Raw genomic sequence first — 21700 nt, forward strand, 5'->3', positions numbered from 1 at the left:
CAGATATGTTTCATATGTTAGACCCACTTTAGTCTAGTGATGCTTGTTGTCTCGTTTCAGGTCCAATACAGTGCTGGCTTATGGGACATTCCTATATCTACTGGGCTAGAAAGGAGGCTATGGTTAGAGACGAAGGGGTCCAAATGGGGTTTTCACCTGCAGAAGTCAGCATACGTTGGTTCGGAATCAGAGGAATGAGGTGGGACCACATTCACACTGACCACATGCACCGTGTCGGCTCGTCCAATGCCGACGCGCGTTTCACCCGTTGGGTGTGTCGGGCTTCGTCAGGGCGTGATGACGTAGGGAGCGCCCCTACCCAAGAGTTTAGGCAGTAACCTCACCAATATTCAGGCCTGAATATTGGTGAGGTTACTGCCTAAACTCTTGGGTAGGTGCATGTGGTCAGTGTGAACGCCACTGAACGGAGACACAACAAGCATCGCATCCAGGAAAAGTTTGGAGGTCCCGGGAAAACCACTGATGGTTATACAGCAAGCATCAGTCTGAGGACTTTACAGGAGACAGGTCGTATGTTGTTATAACTTGGCCTGAAAAATAGGCAAACTGATGTTCGATCTGGATATCGTTACCCTGCAGAGAGGGTGGAAACAGAAGCCACTCTACATATAAGAGTTTGTGATTTCTATCTATCGCTCATGGCATACTAACATTTTGCATACTTGATCTGCAACTCTACACTTTGCACAATGCTTGTCATCTTTTCATGACTTTTCCATCTTATGCATATATGACCTAATGCTAAGGACCTCTGCAATGACTTTTCAAACATCACGCTACTACTTGCTTATTACTAATCATTGCTGAGCATATTTTATCTCTGCTTTTTGATGCTTGCTTGCTTATTTACAGACAAATGTAAATATTTTGAGGCACATTATCAGTAACTACTTAGATCCCATTACTATACCTGCCCGGCATTAAGCCTTATCTGATAAGGTGCTGTACGCAGCAGGGTGTAGTAGTTTGATAATTGTTCCTCACTAATATATCTCAGTAATACTTTGTACGATTATCACATTGCTTTTGCTCAAATCTGTATCATATATATGCAGGGGAACAATTGTGAACAATGGCACTATTGAGGCGATCCCCACCTATAGTATTGCTTTAAAGTGTATGTCTAAATCTTCTACACTATTGTAATAGGAAGTCATGCAGGTGAGTTGGTGCTGTGCACAAGTCGAATCTAGTTCAAAACGTGGAAGTATAGACACTTACCACAAGAAAGAATTCACGTCTAGCACTCTACGCCCAGACTCTAGGGAGGTACTAGTTATGAGAGACTTAAAATATAACTTTTATTGAATGTTATAGATAAAATACAAATGAACAAACAACACAAAGATAAAAGGACTCAAAGTGAAGCAATCACGTAGGAAGTAGTAGACACAAGTACTATGTAAATGCCATCATGTAAGTATCATAGTGTGTCACTACTATGGTAATGGAAATGAATGAAAGCTCCTATGACAGAGTTACTAGCGTGTTGCTCTAATGTGATAGAGGCAACTAAATAGATAACTGCCACAGTAAAAAATTGGCTTCTGTTAGAGCAACGTAAGTGAGTGTAGTAACGCTCTGTATTGCATCAATAAGATGATTCTAGTGTGGTACCAAACATGTTCAAATTGCTAATCCTCTTGACCACAAATTACCAAAGTTACATTTTATTTTTATTGTTGATAAAGCATTTGAATTCAAGTGAGTCTTAGAATGCCCCAGACTTTATTAAACAGTATTTATCCCACTCATGAATAGTATGTAGAGGATTACTATTGTAACATAATTCTTATATCATGTGAGTAAGAAATAAAAAGGGGGCCGTTTTAGCCTAATTCTTTTTTATGTAAGTTTATGAGCGTGTTAGTAACCGGTTATTTATACCCGGATGAGGATTTTATATTTCCCGTAAGGATATGATATGCACGTTATTACACTATTATTGTGTTGCCAAGTGTTTGTCCAAATCTCCTATGTGTTAAAGTCACACTTAATAAATGCAGTATTTTTATTATGTACCGGAGTGTTATTACTTATATACACATAGGTTAGTTATTATCATGTCCTTATACTGGTAGGGCATTAACATACTCTTGCGCCCTTAACTCTGTGGTATATGTTAGAATTAGGATTGGTAAATTATGTAACATAAAGTTACCCCCATCACTGAAGGGTTAATATAAAGCACAATAACCCTGCCGTTAGTACTTTGAGGTCACGTAGGAAGTAGTAGACACAAGTACTATGTAAATGCCATCATGTAAGTATCGTGTGTCACTACTATGGTAATGGAAATGAATGAAAGCTCCTATGACAGAGTTACTAGCGTGTTGCTCTAATGTGATAGAGGCAACTAAATAGGTAACTGCCACAGTAAAAAATTGGCTTCTGTTAAAGCAACGTAAGTGAGTGTAGTAACGCTCTGTATTGCATCAATAAGATGATTCTAGTGTGGTACCAAACATGTTCAAATTGCTAATCCTCTTGACCACAAATTACCAAAGTTACATTTTATTTTTATTGTTGATAAAGCATTTGAATTCAAGTGAGTCTTAGAATGCCCCAGAATTTATTAAACAGTATTGTATCCCACTCATGAATAGTATGTAGAGGATTTCTATTGTAACATAATTCTTATATCATGTGAGTAAGAAATAAAAAGGGGGCCGTTTTAGCCTAATTCTTTTCTATGTAAGTTTATGAGCGTGTTAGTAACCGGTTATTTATACCCGGATGAGGATTTTATATTTCCCGTAAGGATATGATATGGACGTTATTACACTATTATTGTGTTGCCAAGTGTTTGTCCAAATCTCCTATGTGTTAAAGTCACACTTAATAAATGCAGTATTTTTATTATGTACCGGAGTGTTATTACTTATATACACATAGGTTAGTTATTATCATGTCCTTATACTGGTAGGGCATTAACATACTCTTGCGCCCTTAACTCTGTGGTATATGTTAGAATTAGGATTGGTAAATTATGTAACATAAAGTTACCCCCATCACTGAAGGGTTAATATACAGCACAATAACCCTGCCGTTAGTACTTTGAGGTCTTCGTTACAACGGCTGCTGTATCACTATCATGTGATAGTATCTAGCAATGTTTGTTGTCATTCAGTAATACCCGGATGTTAACAGCATAAAGGCCGTATATCCTTATTGTTAGTCCGTTATTACTTGTTATAATCTAGCGGTTAGGTGTGAGCCCATCTATATAATATATTGTGGTCACACTGGATTAAACTAGATTTCTAGTCTATATATAAAAAAATTAATAACCAACTTAAAGGACTAGAAGTACATAGCGTTATGCGGTCCCCGTATACATTACTGAATTTACGTAATAATACTATTCTACGGTCAACAAGTTGTTTATTATATTAAGACTTATATTAAGTAACTATTTCGATTAGTAACAGAGCGGTACCCACTTGGGGAAAGAAGGGATGTTACCCCTTAGGCTATACCGCTAGTGCTAAGTCTTTTTTACATATAATAACTAATGTAATTGTCGGCTGCATAGGAGCATGTAAGTAAATAGCTTCACTTTGACAAGTTAAAAGGCGTCTATCACTACTGACGCGTTTCGCCCGTACTGGGCTTTCTCAAAGGCAGCGAGCCACCAAATTTTCGAATATTTATGTGCTGTATTCTCAAGTAGTACCACCCCTTTAGGATTTCGATTGGTTCAGCATTCAGAGGGTGTGTATCTCAAATTGGTTAAGGTGGTATATACCTAATCTGAGGATTTGCAACATAGAGTCTACGATTTTCAATTGCATTAATAATACTGAGGAAAGAATTATTTGAGATCATTAAGGCAAACGGGTCTAGACACAGGGATGTTAATAATAACATCTGGTTGGGTAATTTTCATTTCTTATTTTTATTTTTATTTTTGTATTCTAGGAAAATATTCTAGGAAAATATTGTTTGCCGAGTTTTTTTGGATGGAATTATGAACATAATGTTTATTATCATTTCTATCTGGGTTTACTGTACCCCATTACGTCTAACTAGGGGTTTAGGAATTTTCTTAAATTGTTATATTATCTGTTGGACTTATACTGCCTGTTACACGATAGATAAAGGGTGCCAGTTACACTATCCGTTACAGAAATAACATAAAATCTCATAATTTTATGTGACTTGAATAAATATAGGAGTAAAGTATTCAAGTGAAAACTTATATTAATAGGGCTATTATTTTGCTTGGATCTGATCTATTATGATTATTAGTGAAGTAATGCTCATTAAAGAGTTACAAAGTCATAACTATTACTAGTGGAATGTGAATGTATATTAGATTATCTATCTAAATTGGATCTCATATTATAAATCTATTGGCATAGTGTAGCGTTAGACAAAGTGCCTAGTTGTGCATTATAATGAAAGGAGTATATTCAATACTCCCTGTGTTTGTGTGATTGGTTGCTTGTGGTATTTGTGTAAAGCAAGAAAACTATGAATAAATAAATTTTACTATAATAGTGAGATGGGCTGGACTGGGGTCAAGGAAAAAGTGAAAGGGAGAGGTGTGAGTAAGGTGATGAAAGTGACAAAAGTGACCAAAACAAATATCAAAGTGAGGTGAGTGTTGTGAAAGGAAAGGGTAACGTAATTTAGTGAATAAGGTGATGATCTGTTTCTCAGACCCAGGTCAAGTATTATTAGCTCCTACTTAGGTGGAGATGAGGAAATATCCATGTTACAGGATATGTTTGTACAATGATGTACACTTATTACTGGTATATTAAGGTTCCTTACGTGTATTTGGTTTTGAAATACATTATCGTGAAGAGGTTACTTATTTATTTTTTATTATAAGAATATGTAATAATTGTTCTGCTCATTCATTCCCTTTGGAACCACTGTGTTGAGCCTGTAAATCCATTTAGTTTCGGCCTTCAGGAGTGCCGTTTCTAGGTCACCTCCTCTGATTCCTAGGCTTATTTTCTCAATTCCCCAACACCTAAGATCTTGTTTATTGGATTCATGGTGGTTTAAAAAATGGGCTGCTACACTTGTAAGTGTTTTTCCTTTTTCACGGTCACTTGCCGCATTTTTTATATTCCTTAGATGTTTCATTAATCTTGTGTGGAGTTTCCTTGTCGTCATACCCACATATAACAAATTGCAGCTACATCTTAGGGCATAAATTACTCCCTCCGTATTGCAGCTGATGTATCTCTTGATTTGATGTCTTGTTCCAAATCTATCAATGAATTCAGTAGTTGGGATCATATATGTGCAGGTACTACAGTTCTCACATTTGTAAGAGCCTGGTCTAAAAGCTGTTGAAGTTTTTTTAGGTTGGAAGTGGCTACTGCTGACCAGATCTCTTATATTTTTACTTCTTCTATATCCAATCAAGGGCCTCTCTCCTATTTGAGATTTTAAATTTGCGTCAGACATCAGTATGTTCCAATGTTTGTTGATGATTTTGACAACTTGTGATGTTTGGTGGTTGTACGTGAGGATAAGTCTTGGAGCTTGTGTACCTTTCTTGGGTTTTTTATGCAATAATTCTCTTCTGTTGGTATGTAGGGCTTTATATCTCTCTTTTTTGATACTCGTTTTGCTATAACCCCGTTGCACTAGTCTCTCAGTTAGCTCTTTGGCTCTAATCTTAAAAATCTCATCATTTGAGCAGTTACGTCTAACTCTTAAGAATTCACCAATTGGCAGGCTTTTGATGGTTCCTGGCGCGTGGGAACTCGTACTATAGAGTAAGCTGTTTGTGGCAGTTTTCTTTCTGTAAAGATCCGTTTCTATATTGCCATGTTGGTCCTTATAGATGGTCACATCCAGGAAGTTAATTTTGCTCTGATTGGCCTCATGAGTTAGCTTGATGTTTAGATTATTTGTGTTCAATATTTTCAGGAATTTGAGTAAATCTTCATAGTTTCCTTCCCAGATGAAAAATATGTCATCTATGAAGCGGAGCCACAGGGGAATTTTGTCAGTATATTCTGTATTCGTATCAGTAAATACATGCTTGGCCTCCCACCACCCTAGAAATAGGTTCGCGTATGTGGGGGCACAAGCTGTCCCCATAGCTGTACCCCGGGTTTGAAGATAGAATTTACCGTCAAATATGAAGAAATTGTAATTCAGTATATATTTTAGCAGCTTAATAATCAGCTCATTATGTTCTTCATCTTCCTCTGATTTCTGATCCAAAAAATATTGTACTGCTGTCACTCCATCTTTATGATTTATTGATGTATATAGTGATTCCACATCTGTGGTTACCAGCCATGTATTTTCATTGAGATTGATGTTTTCCAGCCTTTGAAGTAATTGCATCGTATCTTGTATGTATGACGGTAATTCCCATACGTATTCTCTTAGGCGAAAGTCAACATACTGACTTGCTTTTTCTGTGAGACATCCGATGCCGGCTACAATGGGCCTTCCGGGAGGATTTTTTGGATTTTTGTGAATCTTAGGTATCAGATAAAATGTTGGTGTTTTTGGATCTGATACTGTTAGAAATTTCTTTTCTTTATCTGTAATAATTCCATGGCCAAATGCTTGATTGATTGTGTAATCATAAATTTTTTTTGTATCCCGTCATTGGGTTATATAGTAGTTTCGTGTAACATGTAGTGTCTTTAAGTTGTTTATTGACTTCTTTCAAGTACATGTCTACTGGCCAAATCACTATATTTCCTCCCTTATCCGCATTGCGTATAATAATCTCTTCCTGTTGTTGGAGTTCTTCTAGTGCTTTTCGTTCATTGAAAGTTAGATTGCTTTGAGTCCCTATTATCTGTAGATCTGTAATTTCCTCACACACCAGTTTGTTGAAAACTTCCAATTGAGGTAAATTGATATTATTCGGGATAAAAGTTGATTTATTTTTTATGTTATTTCTCCAATTATACATTGTTTTCTGATTGGATTCTTCCAATAGGGCCTCCAAAGTTTGTATACTTTCTATTTCCTCCGTACTCCATTCTTCATTTTGCTTTTTAGTTGCATAAAAGTGTTTGAGAGCTAATTTCCTTAAGTATAATTGAATATCTTTTACCGTTTCAAATTTGTCGATTTTATTTGTTGGACAGAAAGAAAAGCCTTTTGAGAGAACTGAAATATGATCTTTAGTTAGTGTTATTTTTTCTGATAGATTAATTACATTTAGTTGTTCAATCTTATCTGTGAGAATGGACTCGGGGGTCTCCTCGTTGGTCTCCAATTCCCTTGTTGGCCTACTTGTGTTCGTCCTCGGCCTCTCGCCGGTTTTTTGTTTCTTCCCCTTTCCTCTCCTGGTTCTTCTTCCTTGTCGCCTGAATCTAAAAAATCCTTCCTTTTATTGCGACTGGAGGATCTTGGTGCTAGAGATACTGGGTTTCTGACAGAACAGGATGCTTCATTATTGCTGCTTTCTTCGCCATCTGTGTCAGAGACATCACTCTGAACCAAAGTAACTTTGGGATTCTTAGTTGGATTTCTGAAGAAACCTCTGTTTCTCCATTTGTAGACTTTGTTGTCCCTAAAGTCTTGGATATCTCTGCTAAGCTTATTTTGTTTCGTTGTTTTTAGTTCAGCTTCATATTTGTCCAATTCTTTTTGAAATGTTTTGTAAAGTTGTTCAAATTCACTGTTATTTTCAAATTTCTTCAGGGCTTCATTTTGTTCGTTTATCTTATTTTCTAATAGATCGTATTTTGCCTGATCATGTTTCATTAATATTTTCATTAATTTGTTTGAGCATTCTGTTAAGGCATCTTCCCATTCTATAGTCAGTAGCTGATCTTTAAATTCGAATGCCGGGAAGAGTTGAATACGTAGACCTCTCGGTATTAACTTTTTTTCAATATACTTTTCAAAAAAGTGTCGATTCCACCAGCTTTTGTCCTGTTTGTACATAGTTTTATGAGCATCCCTTAATAATCCTTCCAAGGAGGTAGGAAGGACATTAGTAGTTGCAGTGTGATTACCCTCAAATATTTCATTAAGGTCAGCTGTTCTTTTGAGTTGTCTAGCTTGCCTATCCTTATCCCATACTGAATCCATGATTGTTGTAGAGTCTGTGTGCTCAATTGTTTGGAAATTCTGGTTAACCAGACAAACTTGAAGATGCAGGGGAACAATTGTGAACAATGGCACTATTGAGGCGATCCCCACCTATAGTATTGCTTTAAAGTGTATGTCTAAATCTTCTACACTATTGTAATAGGAAGTCATGCAGGTGAGTTGGTGCTGTGCACAAGTCGAATCTAGTTCAAAACGTGGAAGTATAGACACTTACCACAAGAAAGAATGCACGTCTAGCACTCTACGCCCAGACTCTAGGGAGGTACTAGTTATGAGAGACTTAAAATATAACTTTTATTGAATGTTATAGATAAAATACAAATGAACAAGCAACACAAAGATAAAAGGACTCAAAGTGAAGCAATCACGTAGGAAGTAGTAGACACAAGTACTATGTAAATGCCATCATGTAAGTATCATAGTGTGTCACTACTATGGTAATGGAAATGAATGAAAGCTCCTATGACAGAGTTACTAGCGTGTTGCTCTAATGTGATAGAGGCAACTAAATAGATAACTGCCACAGTAAAAAATTGGCTTCTGTTAGAGCAACGTAAGTGAGTGTAGTAACGCTCTGTATTGCATCAATAAGATGATTCTAGTGTGGTACCAAACATGTTCAAATTGCTAATCCTCTTGACCACAAATTACCAAGGTTACATTTTATTTTTATTGTTGATAAAGCATTTGAATTCAAGTGAGTCTTAGAATGCCCCAGACTTTATTAAACAGTATTTATCCCACTCATGAATAGTATGTAGAGGATTACTATTGTAACATAATTCTTATATCATGTGAGTAAGAAATAAAAAGGGGGCCGTTTTAGCCTAATTCTTTTTTATGTAAGTTTATGAGCGTGTTAGTAACCGGTTATTTATACCCGGATGAGGATTTTATATTTCCCGTAAGGATATGATATGGACGTTATTACACTATTATTGTGTTGCCAAGTGTTTGTCCAAATCTCCTATGTGTTAAAGTCACACTTAATAAATGCAGTATTTTTATTATGTACCGGAGTGTTATTACTTATATACACATAGGTTAGTTATTATCATGTCCTTATACTGGTAGGGCATTAACATACTCTTGCGCCCTTAACTCTGTGGTATATGTTAGAATTAGGATTGGTAAATTATGTAACATAAAGTTACCCCCATCACTGAAGGGTTAATATAAAGCACAATAACCCTGCCGTTAGTACTTTGAGGTCACGTAGGAAGTAGTAGACACAAGTACTATGTAAATGCCATCATGTAAGTATCGTGTGTCACTACTATGGTAATGGAAATGAATGAAAGCTCCTATGACAGAGTTACTAGCGTGTTGCTCTAATGTGATAGAGGCAACTAAATAGGTAACTGCCACAGTAAAAAATTGGCTTCTGTTAAAGCAACGTAAGTGAGTGTAGTAACGCTCTGTATTGCATCAATAAGATGATTCTAGTGTGGTACCAAACATGTTCAAATTGCTAATCCTCTTGACCACAAATTACCAAAGTTACATTTTATTTTTATTGTTGATAAAGCATTTGAATTCAAGTGAGTCTTAGAATGCCCCAGAATTTATTAAACAGTATTGTATCCCACTCATGAATAGTATGTAGAGGATTTCTATTGTAACATAATTCTTATATCATGTGAGTAAGAAATAAAAAGGGGGCCGTTTTAGCCTAATTCTTTTTTATGTAAGTTTATGAGCGTGTTAGTAACCGGTTATTTATACCCGGATGAGGATTTTATATTTCCCGTAAGGATATGATATGGACGTTATTACACTATTATTGTGTTGCCAAGTGTTTGTCCAAATCTCCTATGTGTTAAAGTCACACTTAATAAATGCAGTATTTTTATTATGTACCGGAGTGTTATTACTTATATACACATAGGTTAGTTATTATCATGTCCTTATACTGGTAGGGCATTAACATACTCTTGCGCCCTTAACTCTGTGGTATATGTTAGAATTAGGATTGGTAAATTATGTAACATAAAGTTACCCCCATCACTGAAGGGTTAATATACAGCACAATAACCCTGCCGTTAGTACTTTGAGGTCTTCGTTACAACGGCTGCTGTATCACTATCATGTGATAGTATCTAGCAATGTTTGTTGTCATTCAGTAATACCCGGATGTTAACAGCATAAAGGCCGTATATCCTTATTGTTAGTCCGTTATTACTTGTTATAATCTAGCGGTTAGGTGTGAGCCCATCTATATAATATATTGTGGTCACAAAAGTATTCAAGTGAAAACTTATATTAATAGGGCTATTATTTTGCTTGGATCTGATCTATTATGATTATTAGTGAAGTAATGCTCATTAAAGAGTTACAAAGTCATAACTATTACTAGTGGAATGTGAATGTATATTAGATTATCTATCTAAATTGGATCTCATATTATAAATCTATTGGCATAGTGTAGCGTTAGACAAAGTGCCTAGTTGTGCATTATAATGAAAGGAGTATATTCAATACTCCATGTGTTTGTGTGATTGGTTGCTTGTGGTATTTGTGTAAAGCAAGAAAACTATGAATAAATAAATTTTACTATAATAGTGAGATGGGCTGGACTGGGGTCAAGGAAAAAGTGAAAGGGAGAGGTGTGAGTAAGGTGATGAAAGTGACAAAAGTGACCAAAACAAATATCAAAGTGAGGTGAGTGTTGTGAAAGGAAAGGGTAACGTAATTTAGTGAATAAGGTGATGATCTGTTTCTCAGACCCAGGTCAAGTATTATTAGCTCCTACTTAGGTGGAGATGAGGAAATATCCATGTTACAGGATATGTTTGTACAATGATGTACACTTATTACTGGTATATTACTGGTATATTAAGGTTCCTTACGTGTATTTGGTTTTGAAATACATTATCGTGAAGAGGTTACTTATTTATTTTTTATTATAAGAATTTATAAGAATATGTAATAATTGTTCTGCTCATTCATTCCCTTTGGAACCACTGTGTTGAGCCTGTAAATCCATTTAGTTTCGGCCTTCAGGAGTGCCGTTTCTAGGTCACCTCCTCTGATTCCTAGGCTTTTTTTCTCAATTCCCCAACACCTAAGATCTTGTTTATTGGATTCATGGTGGTTTAAAAAATGGGCTGCTACACTTGTAAGTGTTTTTCCTTTTTCACGGTCACTTGCCGCATTTTTTATATTCCTTAGATGTTCCATTAATCTTGTGTGGAGTTTCCTTGTCGTCATACCCACATATAACAAATTGCAGCTACATCTTAGGGCATAAATTACTCCCTCCGTATTGCAGCTGATGTATCTCTTGATTTGATGTCTTGTTCCAAATCTATCAATGAATTCAGTAGTTGGGATCATATATGTGCAGGTACTACAGTTCTCACATTTGTAAGAGCCTGGTCTAAAAGCTGTTGAAGTTTTTTTAGGTTGGAAGTGGCTACTGCTGACCAGATCTCTTATATTTTTACTTCTTCTATATCCAATCAAGGGCCTCTCTCCTATTTGAGATTTTAAATTTGCGTCAGACATCAGTATGTTCCAATGTTTGTTGATGATTTTGACAACTTGTGATGTTTGGTGGTTGTACGTGAGGATAAGTCTTGGAGCTTGTGTACCTTTCTTGGGTTTTTTATGCAATAATTCTCTTCTGTTGGTATGTAGGGCTTTATATCTCTCTTTTTTGATACTCGTTTTGCTATAACCCCGTTGCACTAGTCTCTCAGTTAGCTCTTTGGCTCTAATCTTAAAAATCTCATCGTTTGAGCAGTTACGTCTAACTCTTAAGAATTCACCAATTGGCAGGCTTTTGATGGTTCCTGGCGCGTGGGAACTCGTACTATAGAGTAAGCTGTTTGTGGCAGTTTTCTTTCTGTAAAGATCCGTTTCTATATTGCCATGTTGGTCCTTATAGATGGTCACATCCAGGAAGTTAATTTTGCTCTGATTGGCCTCATGAGTTAGCTTGATGTTTAGATTATTTGTGTTCAATATTTTCAGGAATTTGAGTAAATCTTCATAGTTTCCTTCCCAGATGAAAAATATGTCATCTATGAAGCGGAGCCACAGGGGAATTTTGTCAGTATATTCTGTATTCGTATCAGTAAATACATGCTTGGCCTCCCACCACCCTAGAAATAGGTTCGCGTATGTGGGGGCACAAGCTGTCCCCATAGCTGTACCCCGGGTTTGAAGATAGAATTTACCGTCAAATATGAAGAAATTGTAATTCAGTATATATTTTAGCAGCTTAATAATCAGCTCATTATGTTCTTCATCTTCCTCTGATTTCTGATCCAAAAAATATTGTACTGCTGTCACTCCATCTTTATGATTTATTGATGTATATAGTGATTCCACATCTGTGGTTACCAGCCATGTATTTTCATTGAGATTGATGTTTTCCAGCCTTTGAAGTAATTGCATCGTATCTTGTATGTATGACGGTAATTCCCATACGTATTCTCTTAGGCGAAAGTCAACATACTGACTTGCTTTTTCTGTGAGACATCCGATGCCGGCTACAATGGGCCTTCCGGGAGGATTTTTTGGATTTTTGTGAATCTTAGGTATCAGATAAAATGTTGGTGTTTTTGGATCTGATACTGTTAGAAATTTCTTTTCTTTATCTGTAATAATTCCATGGCCAAATGCTTGATTGATTGTGTAATCATAAATTTTTTTGTATCCCGTCATTGGGTTATATAGTAGTTTCGTGTAACATGTAGTGTCTTTAAGTTGTTTATTGACTTCTTTCAAGTACATGTCTACTGGCCAAATCACTATATTTCCTCCCTTATCCGCATTGCGTATAATAATCTCTTCCTGTTGTTGGAGTTCTTCTAGTGCTTTTCGTTCATTGAAAGTTAGATTGCTTTGAGTCCCTATTATCTGTAGATCTGTAATTTCCTCACACACCAGTTTGTTGAAAACTTCCAATTGAGGTAAATTGATATTATTCGGGATAAAAGTTGATTTATTTTTTATGTTATTTCTCCAATTATACATTGTTTTCTGATTGGATTCTTCCAATAGGGCCTCCAAAGTTTGTATACTTTCTATTTCCTCCGTACTCCATTCTTCATTTTGCTTTTTAGTTGCATAAAAGTGTTTGAGAGCTAATTTCCTTAAGTATAATTGAATATCTTTTACCGTTTCAAATTTGTCGATTTTATTTGTTGGACAGAAAGATAAGCCTTTTGAGAGAACTGAAATATGATCTTTAGTTAGTGTTATTTTTTCTGATAGATTAATTACATTTAGTTGTTCAATCTTATCTGTGAGAATGGACTCGGGGGTCTCCTCGTTGGTCTCCAATTCCCTTGTTGGCCTACTTGTGTTCGTCCTCGGCCTCTCGCCAGTTTTTTGTTTCTTCCCCTTTCCTCTCCTGGTTCTTCTTCCTTGTCGCCTGAATCTAAAAAATCCTTCCTTTTATTGCGACTGGAGGATCTTGGTGCTAGAGATACTGGGTTTCTGACAGAACAGGATGCTTCATTATTGCTGCATTGCTGTATCATATATACTTGTACTATATCTTGAGGCACATAGTCAGAAACTTTCCTATTCCCATTTTGATATCTGCTCGGCAGATTGCCTTATATTTCTACAAGGTGCCGATTGCAGTAAGAAGCAGCAGTCTGACTATAGTTTCCCAAGACATATACTGCACTTATAGTGTTGTGAGTACAATGAGATACCCTTGTCTAATATTATATAGAAGTAACGTCTTTTATAAATATATCCTGTTCATGCTTGAACACTCACCCCTGACCGGTCAGGTTTGTTAATTATTACGTTCTATGTTTCTATTACACACACTACTTGGTCATTTGTGTATTTACCTATTGCTAAGTATATTCCTAAGATAATTTTGTCTTAGGATTCTAGTGTCAGAGATTGATCTCTCTTGAAACCACTACAGCTTTCATTTTGGATACACCTTATTACATTTTTTTGAGCTTAATAAAACTTTTTTAAAAGAGTGCTGATTTCCCTGTCTTTTATCCTGGTATCTAATTTTTCCAGGATTTTCTCTTTCTTGTCAAACCATGAAATTTATTTAAGGGTCTGCACCACATACTCAATTACAGCCATACTAGTATTTATTTTGGAACTATATGGCCTCTTTCTAGAAGCTCCTAGCAGTTGCATCCCCTCCGTATTTCTTCCTCTATTTTTCAATATATATATATATATATATATATATATATATATATATACACACATACATATATAAACACACACACACACACATATATATATAGCAGCAATGAAGAAAACTTGCACTCACTGGTACTTTTCAACACAATTTTACTGTGACAGTGTAATATTTCGTGGATAATATATCCCCTTCCTCAGACGATGGGAATGTGAATGCAGATTCATATTAGTAAAAAAAAATTAGCGCTGCGGAATCTATTGGCGCTCTACAAATAACCGATAATAATAATAATAAAATATACTGCCAGATTACGAGATTTGCGTTATGAGCAGTGCGGTGCTAACCTGCACGTTATTGTCATCGCTCACTTACCTACAGCGCTGGTATTACAGGTTTATAAAAACCCGGTGAGCATAGAGCAAAATTGAGCTCCATAACGCACTCCAATACCAGCGCTGTGGTAAGCTGGTTTTACGTGCTCATGCACGATTTCCCCATAGACATCAATGGGGAGAGCCGGCTGAAAAAAAGCCTAATACCTGCAATAAAGGAGCGTAAAACTCCATAACGCAGCCCTATTGATTCCTATAGGGAAACAAAAGTTATGTTTACACCTAACAACCTAACATAAACCCCGAGCCTAAATACCTCTAATCTTACACTTATTAACCCCTAATCTGCCGCCTGACATCGCCGACACCTACATTATACCTATTAACCCCTAATCTGCTGCTCCGGACATCGTCACCACTATAATAAACATATTAACCCCTAAACCACCGTACTCCCGCATCACAAACACTAGTTAAATATTATTAACCCCTAATCTACTGCCCCTAACATCGCCGCCACCTACCTACATTTATTAACCCCTAATCTGCCACCCCCAACATCGCCGCCACTATACTAAATTTATTAACCACTAAACCTAAGTCTAACCCTAACACCCCCTAACTTAAATATAATTAAAATAAATCTAAATAAAACTTACTGTTATTAACTAAATTATTCCTATTTAAAACTAAATACTTACCTGTAAAATAAACCTAAGCTAGCTACAATATAACTAATAAACAGACCAAAAAATGGTAAAATATATTTTATTAAAGGGACACTCCGGTCAAAATTTAAATACACAGATGAATTACATATTTGGATAGAAACATATCTGCAATAAACACGTGTTGGCAAAAAGGTTTCTAGTAAAAGTTATCACTATTTTAGTGACAATATTTTTCGCTGCACATGCATGTGAAGCATAACTAGATATTCTCAGTGCACCAGCATTTTAAACACTGCAGCTGCTCATAGCACCAGTGAGTCTTGTGTCACGTCAGCAATGAACAAATTGAGTCATTACCAGATGGTAAAAGCACCTTAGGCTTAGGCTCTCTGAGGAAGTGCTGCGTTTAAAATGCTGGTGCACGGTGCAAACTTAAATACACTTTTGAAACAACTATAACTTTTATTAGAAGCATTTTTTCTAATATATGTATACTACAAAAATGCTTCTACTCAAAACTGAAATGCATACATGTGGATTCCAAATTTGACTGGAATGTCCCTTTAAGGTCGTGTGAAGCCACACCCTTAACCATATCCTCAACCATGCACATTTGCAAAGTGTCAGGGAATCGGTAGCAATCCTACTTTCTAAACAGGTTAAAGGTTTCTTCTCTTGTGAATCGTTTCATGAGTTTTCAGACTACTTTTTTGTGTAAAGCTTTTTCCTCACTCTGTACATGTGAAAGGCTTTTCCCCTGTGTGAATCTTTTCATGCTTTTTCAGACTACTTATTTGTATAAAACTTTTCCCACACTCTGTACATGGGAAAGGCTTTTCCCCTGTGTGAATCTTTTCATGACTTTTCAGATTACTCTTTTTTGTAAAACTTTGTCCATACTCTATACATGTGAAAATCTTTAACCCTGTGTGATTCATTTCATGATATTTTAGACCACTTATTTGTGTAAAGCTTTTTCCACACTCTGTACATGTGAAAGGCTTTTCTCCTGTGTGATTCTTTTTATGAGTTTTCAGATGATCCATTCGTGTAAAACATTTGCCGCACTCAGTACATGTGTGTGGCTTCTCACCTGTGTGCATTTTGTGGTGTTCTAGTAGATGTGACTTAGATCTAAAGCTTTTCTCACATTCTGTAGATTTGAATGGTTGCTCCTTTGTATGAATCATTTGGCTAGACTGTAAAAATGTTTCTTCTTTAATGTGTTTTGAAAACTCAGTAAATATGTGTGGTTTATACTCTGGGATAATAATTTCACTAGATAAGTCATAAATGTTGTTCTCTTGTTTGATGACTAAATTACTCTCTGTACATAACGATTGCTGCCCAGTTCCTGCAAATTCACCATCTCCTTTAAATATCTGCTGTGATATCTCCAATGTTTTTGAATAGTCATTGGTGTCTAAGACATTTGGAGTTTGCGGTATCATTCTGATGCTTCCTGTAGTAAAGGATGCATATGAACTATTCAGGTGTTTGTCTACATAAAAAGAAATGAAAGAAAAATAAGACTCTTTACTCTTTATAATATAATCCATCCCAATAAAAAAACATAATTTATGGAAGAACTTACCTGATAAATTCATTTCTTTCATACTGGCAAGAGTCCATGAGCTAGTGACGTATGGGATATACAATCCTACCAGAAGGGGCAAAGTTTCCCAAACCTCAAAATGCCTATAAATACACCCCTCACCACACCCACAATTCAGATTAATGAATAGCCAAGTGGTGGGGTGATAAAGAAAGGAGTAAAAAGCACCAAAAAAGGAACTGGAAATATAATTGTGGAACTATACTTGTAATTGGGTCTCATGGACTCTTGCCAATATGAAAGAAATGAATTTATCAGGTAAGTTCGTACATAAATTATGTTTTCTTTTATGTAATTGGCAAGAGTCCATGAGCTAGTGACGTATGGGACATTAATACCCAAGATGTGGAGCTCCACAGAAGAGTCACTAGAGAGGGAGGGATAAAAATTAAAACAGCCATTTTCCACTGAAAAAATTAAATCCAGATCCAAAAAAAACAAAGTTTTTCTCATAATTGAAAAGAAAAAACATATGCAGAGGAATCAAACTGAAATAGCTGCCTGAAGAACTTTTCTACCAAAAACTGCTTCCGAAGAGGCAAACACATCAAAACGGTAGAATTTAGTAAATGTATGCAAAGAAGATCAAGTTGCTGCTTTACAAATCTGATCAACTGAAGCTTCATTCTTAAAAGCCCACGAAGTAGAGACCTAGTAGAATGAGCTGTTATTCTCTGAGGCGGGCCTGACCTGACTCCAAATAAACCTGATGTATCAAACGCTTTAACGAAGATGCCAAGCAAATGGCAGAAGCTTTCTGACCTTTCCTAGAACCAGAAAAGACAACGAATAGACTAGAGGCCTTCCTGAAATCTTTAGTAGCTTCAACATAATATTTCAAAGCTCTTACAACATCCAGAGAATGTAAGGATCTCTCCAAAGAATTATTAGGATTAGGACACAAAGAGGGAACAACAATTTCCCTATTAATGTTGCTAGAATTCACAACCTTAGGTAGGAATTTAAATGAGGTCCGCAAAACTGCCTTATCCTGATGGAAAATCAGAAAAGGAGATTCACAAGAAAGAGCAGATAATTCGGAAACTCTTCTAGCAGAAGAGATAGCCAAAAGGAACAACACTTTCCAAGAAAGTAGTTTAATATCCAAAGAATGCATAGGCTCAAAAGGAGGAGCCTGTAAAGCCTTCAAAACCAAATTAAGACTCCAAGGAGGAGAGATTGATTTAATGACAGGCTTGATATGGACCAGAGCCTGTACAAAACAGTGAATATCAGGAAGCTTAGCAATCTTCCTGTGAAATAAAACAGAAAGAGCAGAGATTTGTCCCTTCAAGGAACTTGTAGACAAACCTTTATCCAAACCATCCTGAAGAAACTGTAAAATTCTAGGAATTCTAAAAGAATGCCAGGAGAATTTATGAGAAGAATACCATGCAATATAAGTCTTCCAAAATCGATAATAAATCTTCCTAGAAACAGATTTACTAGCCTGTAACATAGTATTAATCACTGAGCCAGAGAAACCTCTATGACTAAGCGTTCATTTTTCATACCTTCAAATTTAATGATTTGAGATCCTGATGGAAAAACAGTCCTTAAGACAGAAGGGCCTCCATTACATATAGAGCGTCGCCCACAAAAGCCGGCGACGCCAGATTTTGTGCGATTTTGGTATTACATATACGGCGTAGCATACAAGTTACGGACGTATATTTCACCCGTCGCTCGCAATTTTTACTCCCATAGGCTAACATGGGACCGCGTCGTAAATTGGTATCCAATATCCAGCGAAAGGCCTTATGTGGCAAAAATGGAGAAATCTTACTCCATTTTCACCTCGCCATAAAAGGCAGCCGTAGCAGGCCTTGTGCTGAGTATGGGAGCACCGTAACTCCCTAAAATGCCTGCAAAAATAAACTAACACCTAACGCATGCGCAATGTCTATCTACCTGTCAACCGCAATCCCCCACTGCAATAACTAATAAACTCTATTAACCCCTAAACCGCCATAGCCCACACTGCAATAAACATATTCTAGTATTAACCCCTAAACCGCCATAGCCCACATAGCCTATTATATGTATTAACCCCTAATCTGCCGCCAACGTTGCTGCCACTATAATAAAGTTATTAACCCCAAAACCTATGTCTAACCCTAACACCCCCTAACTTAAATATTATTTAAATAAATCTAAATAAAATTAATATTATTAACTAAATTATTCCTATTTAAAACTAAATACTTGCCTATAAAATTACATTGTAGCTATTTTAGGATTTATTTTTATTTTACAGGCAACTTTGTATTTATTTTAACTAGGTACAATAGCTATTAAATAGTTAATAGCTATTTAATAGCTACCTAGTTAAAATAATTACAAATTTACCTGTAAAACAAAACCTAACCTAAGTTACAATTACACCTAACACTACACTATTATTAAATAAATTAACTACAATTACCTAAAATTAAATACAATAACCCAACGTCACTCTAAAACCCACCCAATCCCCCCTTAAAAAAACCTAACACTACCCCATTGAAGATCACCCTACCTTGAGCCGTCTTCACCCAGCCGGGCAGAAGTCTTCATCGGATCCGGGCACAAGTGGTCCTCCAGCCAGGCAGAAGTCTTCATCCGATCCGGCAGAAGAGGTCCTCCATCCAGGCAGAAGTCTTCATCCAAGTGGCATCTTCTATCATCCGACCCGGAGCATCCTTCCTGGCCGACGAACTAACGACGAATGAAGGTTCCTTTAAATGATGTCATCCAAGATGGCGTCCCTTGAATTCTGATTGGCTGATAAGATTCTATCAGCCAATCGGAATTAAGGTAGGAAAAATCCTATTGGCTGATGCAATCAGCCAATCGGATTGACCTCACATTCTATTGGCTGTTCCAATCAGCCAATAGAATGTGAGCTCAATCCTATTGGCTGATTGGAACAGCCAATCAGATTGAACTTCAATCCGATTGGCTGATTGCATCAGCCAAAAGGATTTTTCCTACCTTAATTCTAATTGGCTGATAGAATTCTATCAGCCAATCGGAATTCAAGGGACACCATCTTGGATGACGTCATTTTAAAGGAACCTTCATTCGTCGCTAGTCCGTCGGCCAGGAAGGATGCTCCGCGTCGGATTTCTTCAAGATGGAGCCGCTCCTCGTCGGATGGAAGAAGATAGAAGATGCCGCTTGGATGAAGACTTCTGCCCAGATGGAGGACCTCTTCTGCCCGGATCGGATGAAGACTTCTGCCCAGCTGGAGGACCTCTTCTGCCCAGATCCGATGAAGACTTCTGCCGGCTGGAGGACCACTTATGCCCGGATCGGATGAAGACTTCTACCCGGCTGGGTGAAGATGGCTCAAGGTAGGGTGATCTTCAATGGGGTAGTGTTAGGTTTTTTTAAAGGGGGGATTGGGTGGGTTTTAGAGTAAGGTTGGGTGTGGGTGGTGGGTTTTAATGTTGGGGGGTTGTATTTCTTTTTTTACAGGTAAAAGAGCTGATTACTTTGGGGCAATGCCCCGCAAAAAGCCCTTTTAAGGGCTATTTGTAATTTAGTATAGGGTAGGGAATTTTATTATTTTGGGGGGCTTTTTTATTTTATTAGGGGGTTTAGATTAGGTGTAATTAGTTTAAACTTCTTGTAATTTTTTTTAATTTCTGTAATTTAGTGTTTATTTGTTTTTGTACTATAGTTTATTTTATTTAATTGTATTTAATTTTAGGTAATTGTAGTTAATTTATTTAATTTTTTAATGATAGTGTAGTGTTAGGTGTAATTGTAACTTAGGTTAGGTTTTATTTTACAGGTAAATTTGTAATTATTTTAACTAGGTAGCTATTAAATAGTTATTAACTATTTAATAGCTATTGTACCTAGTTAAAATAAATACAAAATTTGCCTGTAAAATAAAAATAAATCCTAAAATAGCTACAATGTAATTATTAATTATATTGTAACTATCTTAGGGTTTATTTTATAGGTAAGTATTTAGTTTTAAATAGGAATAATTTAGTTAATAATATTAATTTTATTTAGATTTATTTAAATAATATTTAAGTTAGGGGGGTTTAGTGATAGACTTAGGTTTAGGGGTTAATAACTTTATTATAGTGGTGGCAACGTTGGCGGCGGCAGATTAGGGGTTAATACATTTAATAGCCTATGTGGGCTATGGCGGTTTAGGGGTTAATACTTAAATAGGTTAATTGCATTGTGGGCTATGGCGGTTTAGGGGTTAATAATTAGGCTTATTGCGTTGTGGGGGGTTGTCCGTCTAGGGGTTAATACATTTATTATTAGTAGTGAGAGGGGGGATTGCGGATATAGGGGTTTTATGTGTCGGGCTATTTTTGGGAGGCAGGTTAGACTGTTACGGGAGATTTAAAAAGATCTTTACTTTTCTTACGTGCCGACAGTTTCTAAAGTGCCATAAGTCACTAGCGACTCCAGAAATTTGTAGTTACGCTCATTTCTGGACACCGCTAGTTTATCAGACTTATGGCACTTTAGGAACGGCCGGCGGGGTATATGTAATACCCCGATGTGCGAGGTGAAATTACGGGCGACGCAGGTTCCCGCGCTTGCGCCAAAACCTGCGCCGTATATATGGGATGGCGCCCAAGGTCTGGTCTTAAAGGAAGTGGCCAAGCTTGGCAACTGGACAACCAGACTAGATCCGTGCCGAAACCTGCGCCGTATATGGGATCGCGCCCAAGGTCTGGTCTTAAAGGAAGTGGCCAAGGTTGGCAACTGGACATCCAGACTAGATCTGCATACCAAAACCTGTGAGGCCATGCTGGTGCTACCAAAAACACAAACTATTGTTCCATGATGATCTTGGAGATCACTCTTGGAAGAAGGACTAGAGAAGGGAAGATATAAGCATGTTGCTAAAACC

At 36.7% G+C, this 21700-nt stretch overlaps 1 protein-coding gene across 1 annotated transcript; it reads right to left on the reverse strand.

The window, feature by feature from the left end:
• Positions 1-13310: 13310 nt before the first annotated feature.
• On the reverse strand, positions 13311-16474 carry LOC128661342 (gastrula zinc finger protein XlCGF7.1-like). The gene is made up of 2 exons (XM_053715606.1): positions 15985-16474; positions 13311-13516 (listed from the first exon to the last, which is right to left on the reverse strand). The coding sequence occupies exons 1-2, from the start codon at positions 16403-16405 to the stop codon at positions 13311-13313; spliced, it is 627 nt and encodes a 208-aa protein (XP_053571581.1). The 5' UTR covers positions 16406-16474.
• Between the last annotated feature and the right edge of the window lie 5226 nt (positions 16475-21700).

The sequence above is a fragment of the Bombina bombina genome, chromosome 5, assembly GCF_027579735.1.
Source record: "Bombina bombina isolate aBomBom1 chromosome 5, aBomBom1.pri, whole genome shotgun sequence".
NCBI classification, from domain to species: Eukaryota; Metazoa; Chordata; class Amphibia; order Anura; family Bombinatoridae; genus Bombina; species Bombina bombina.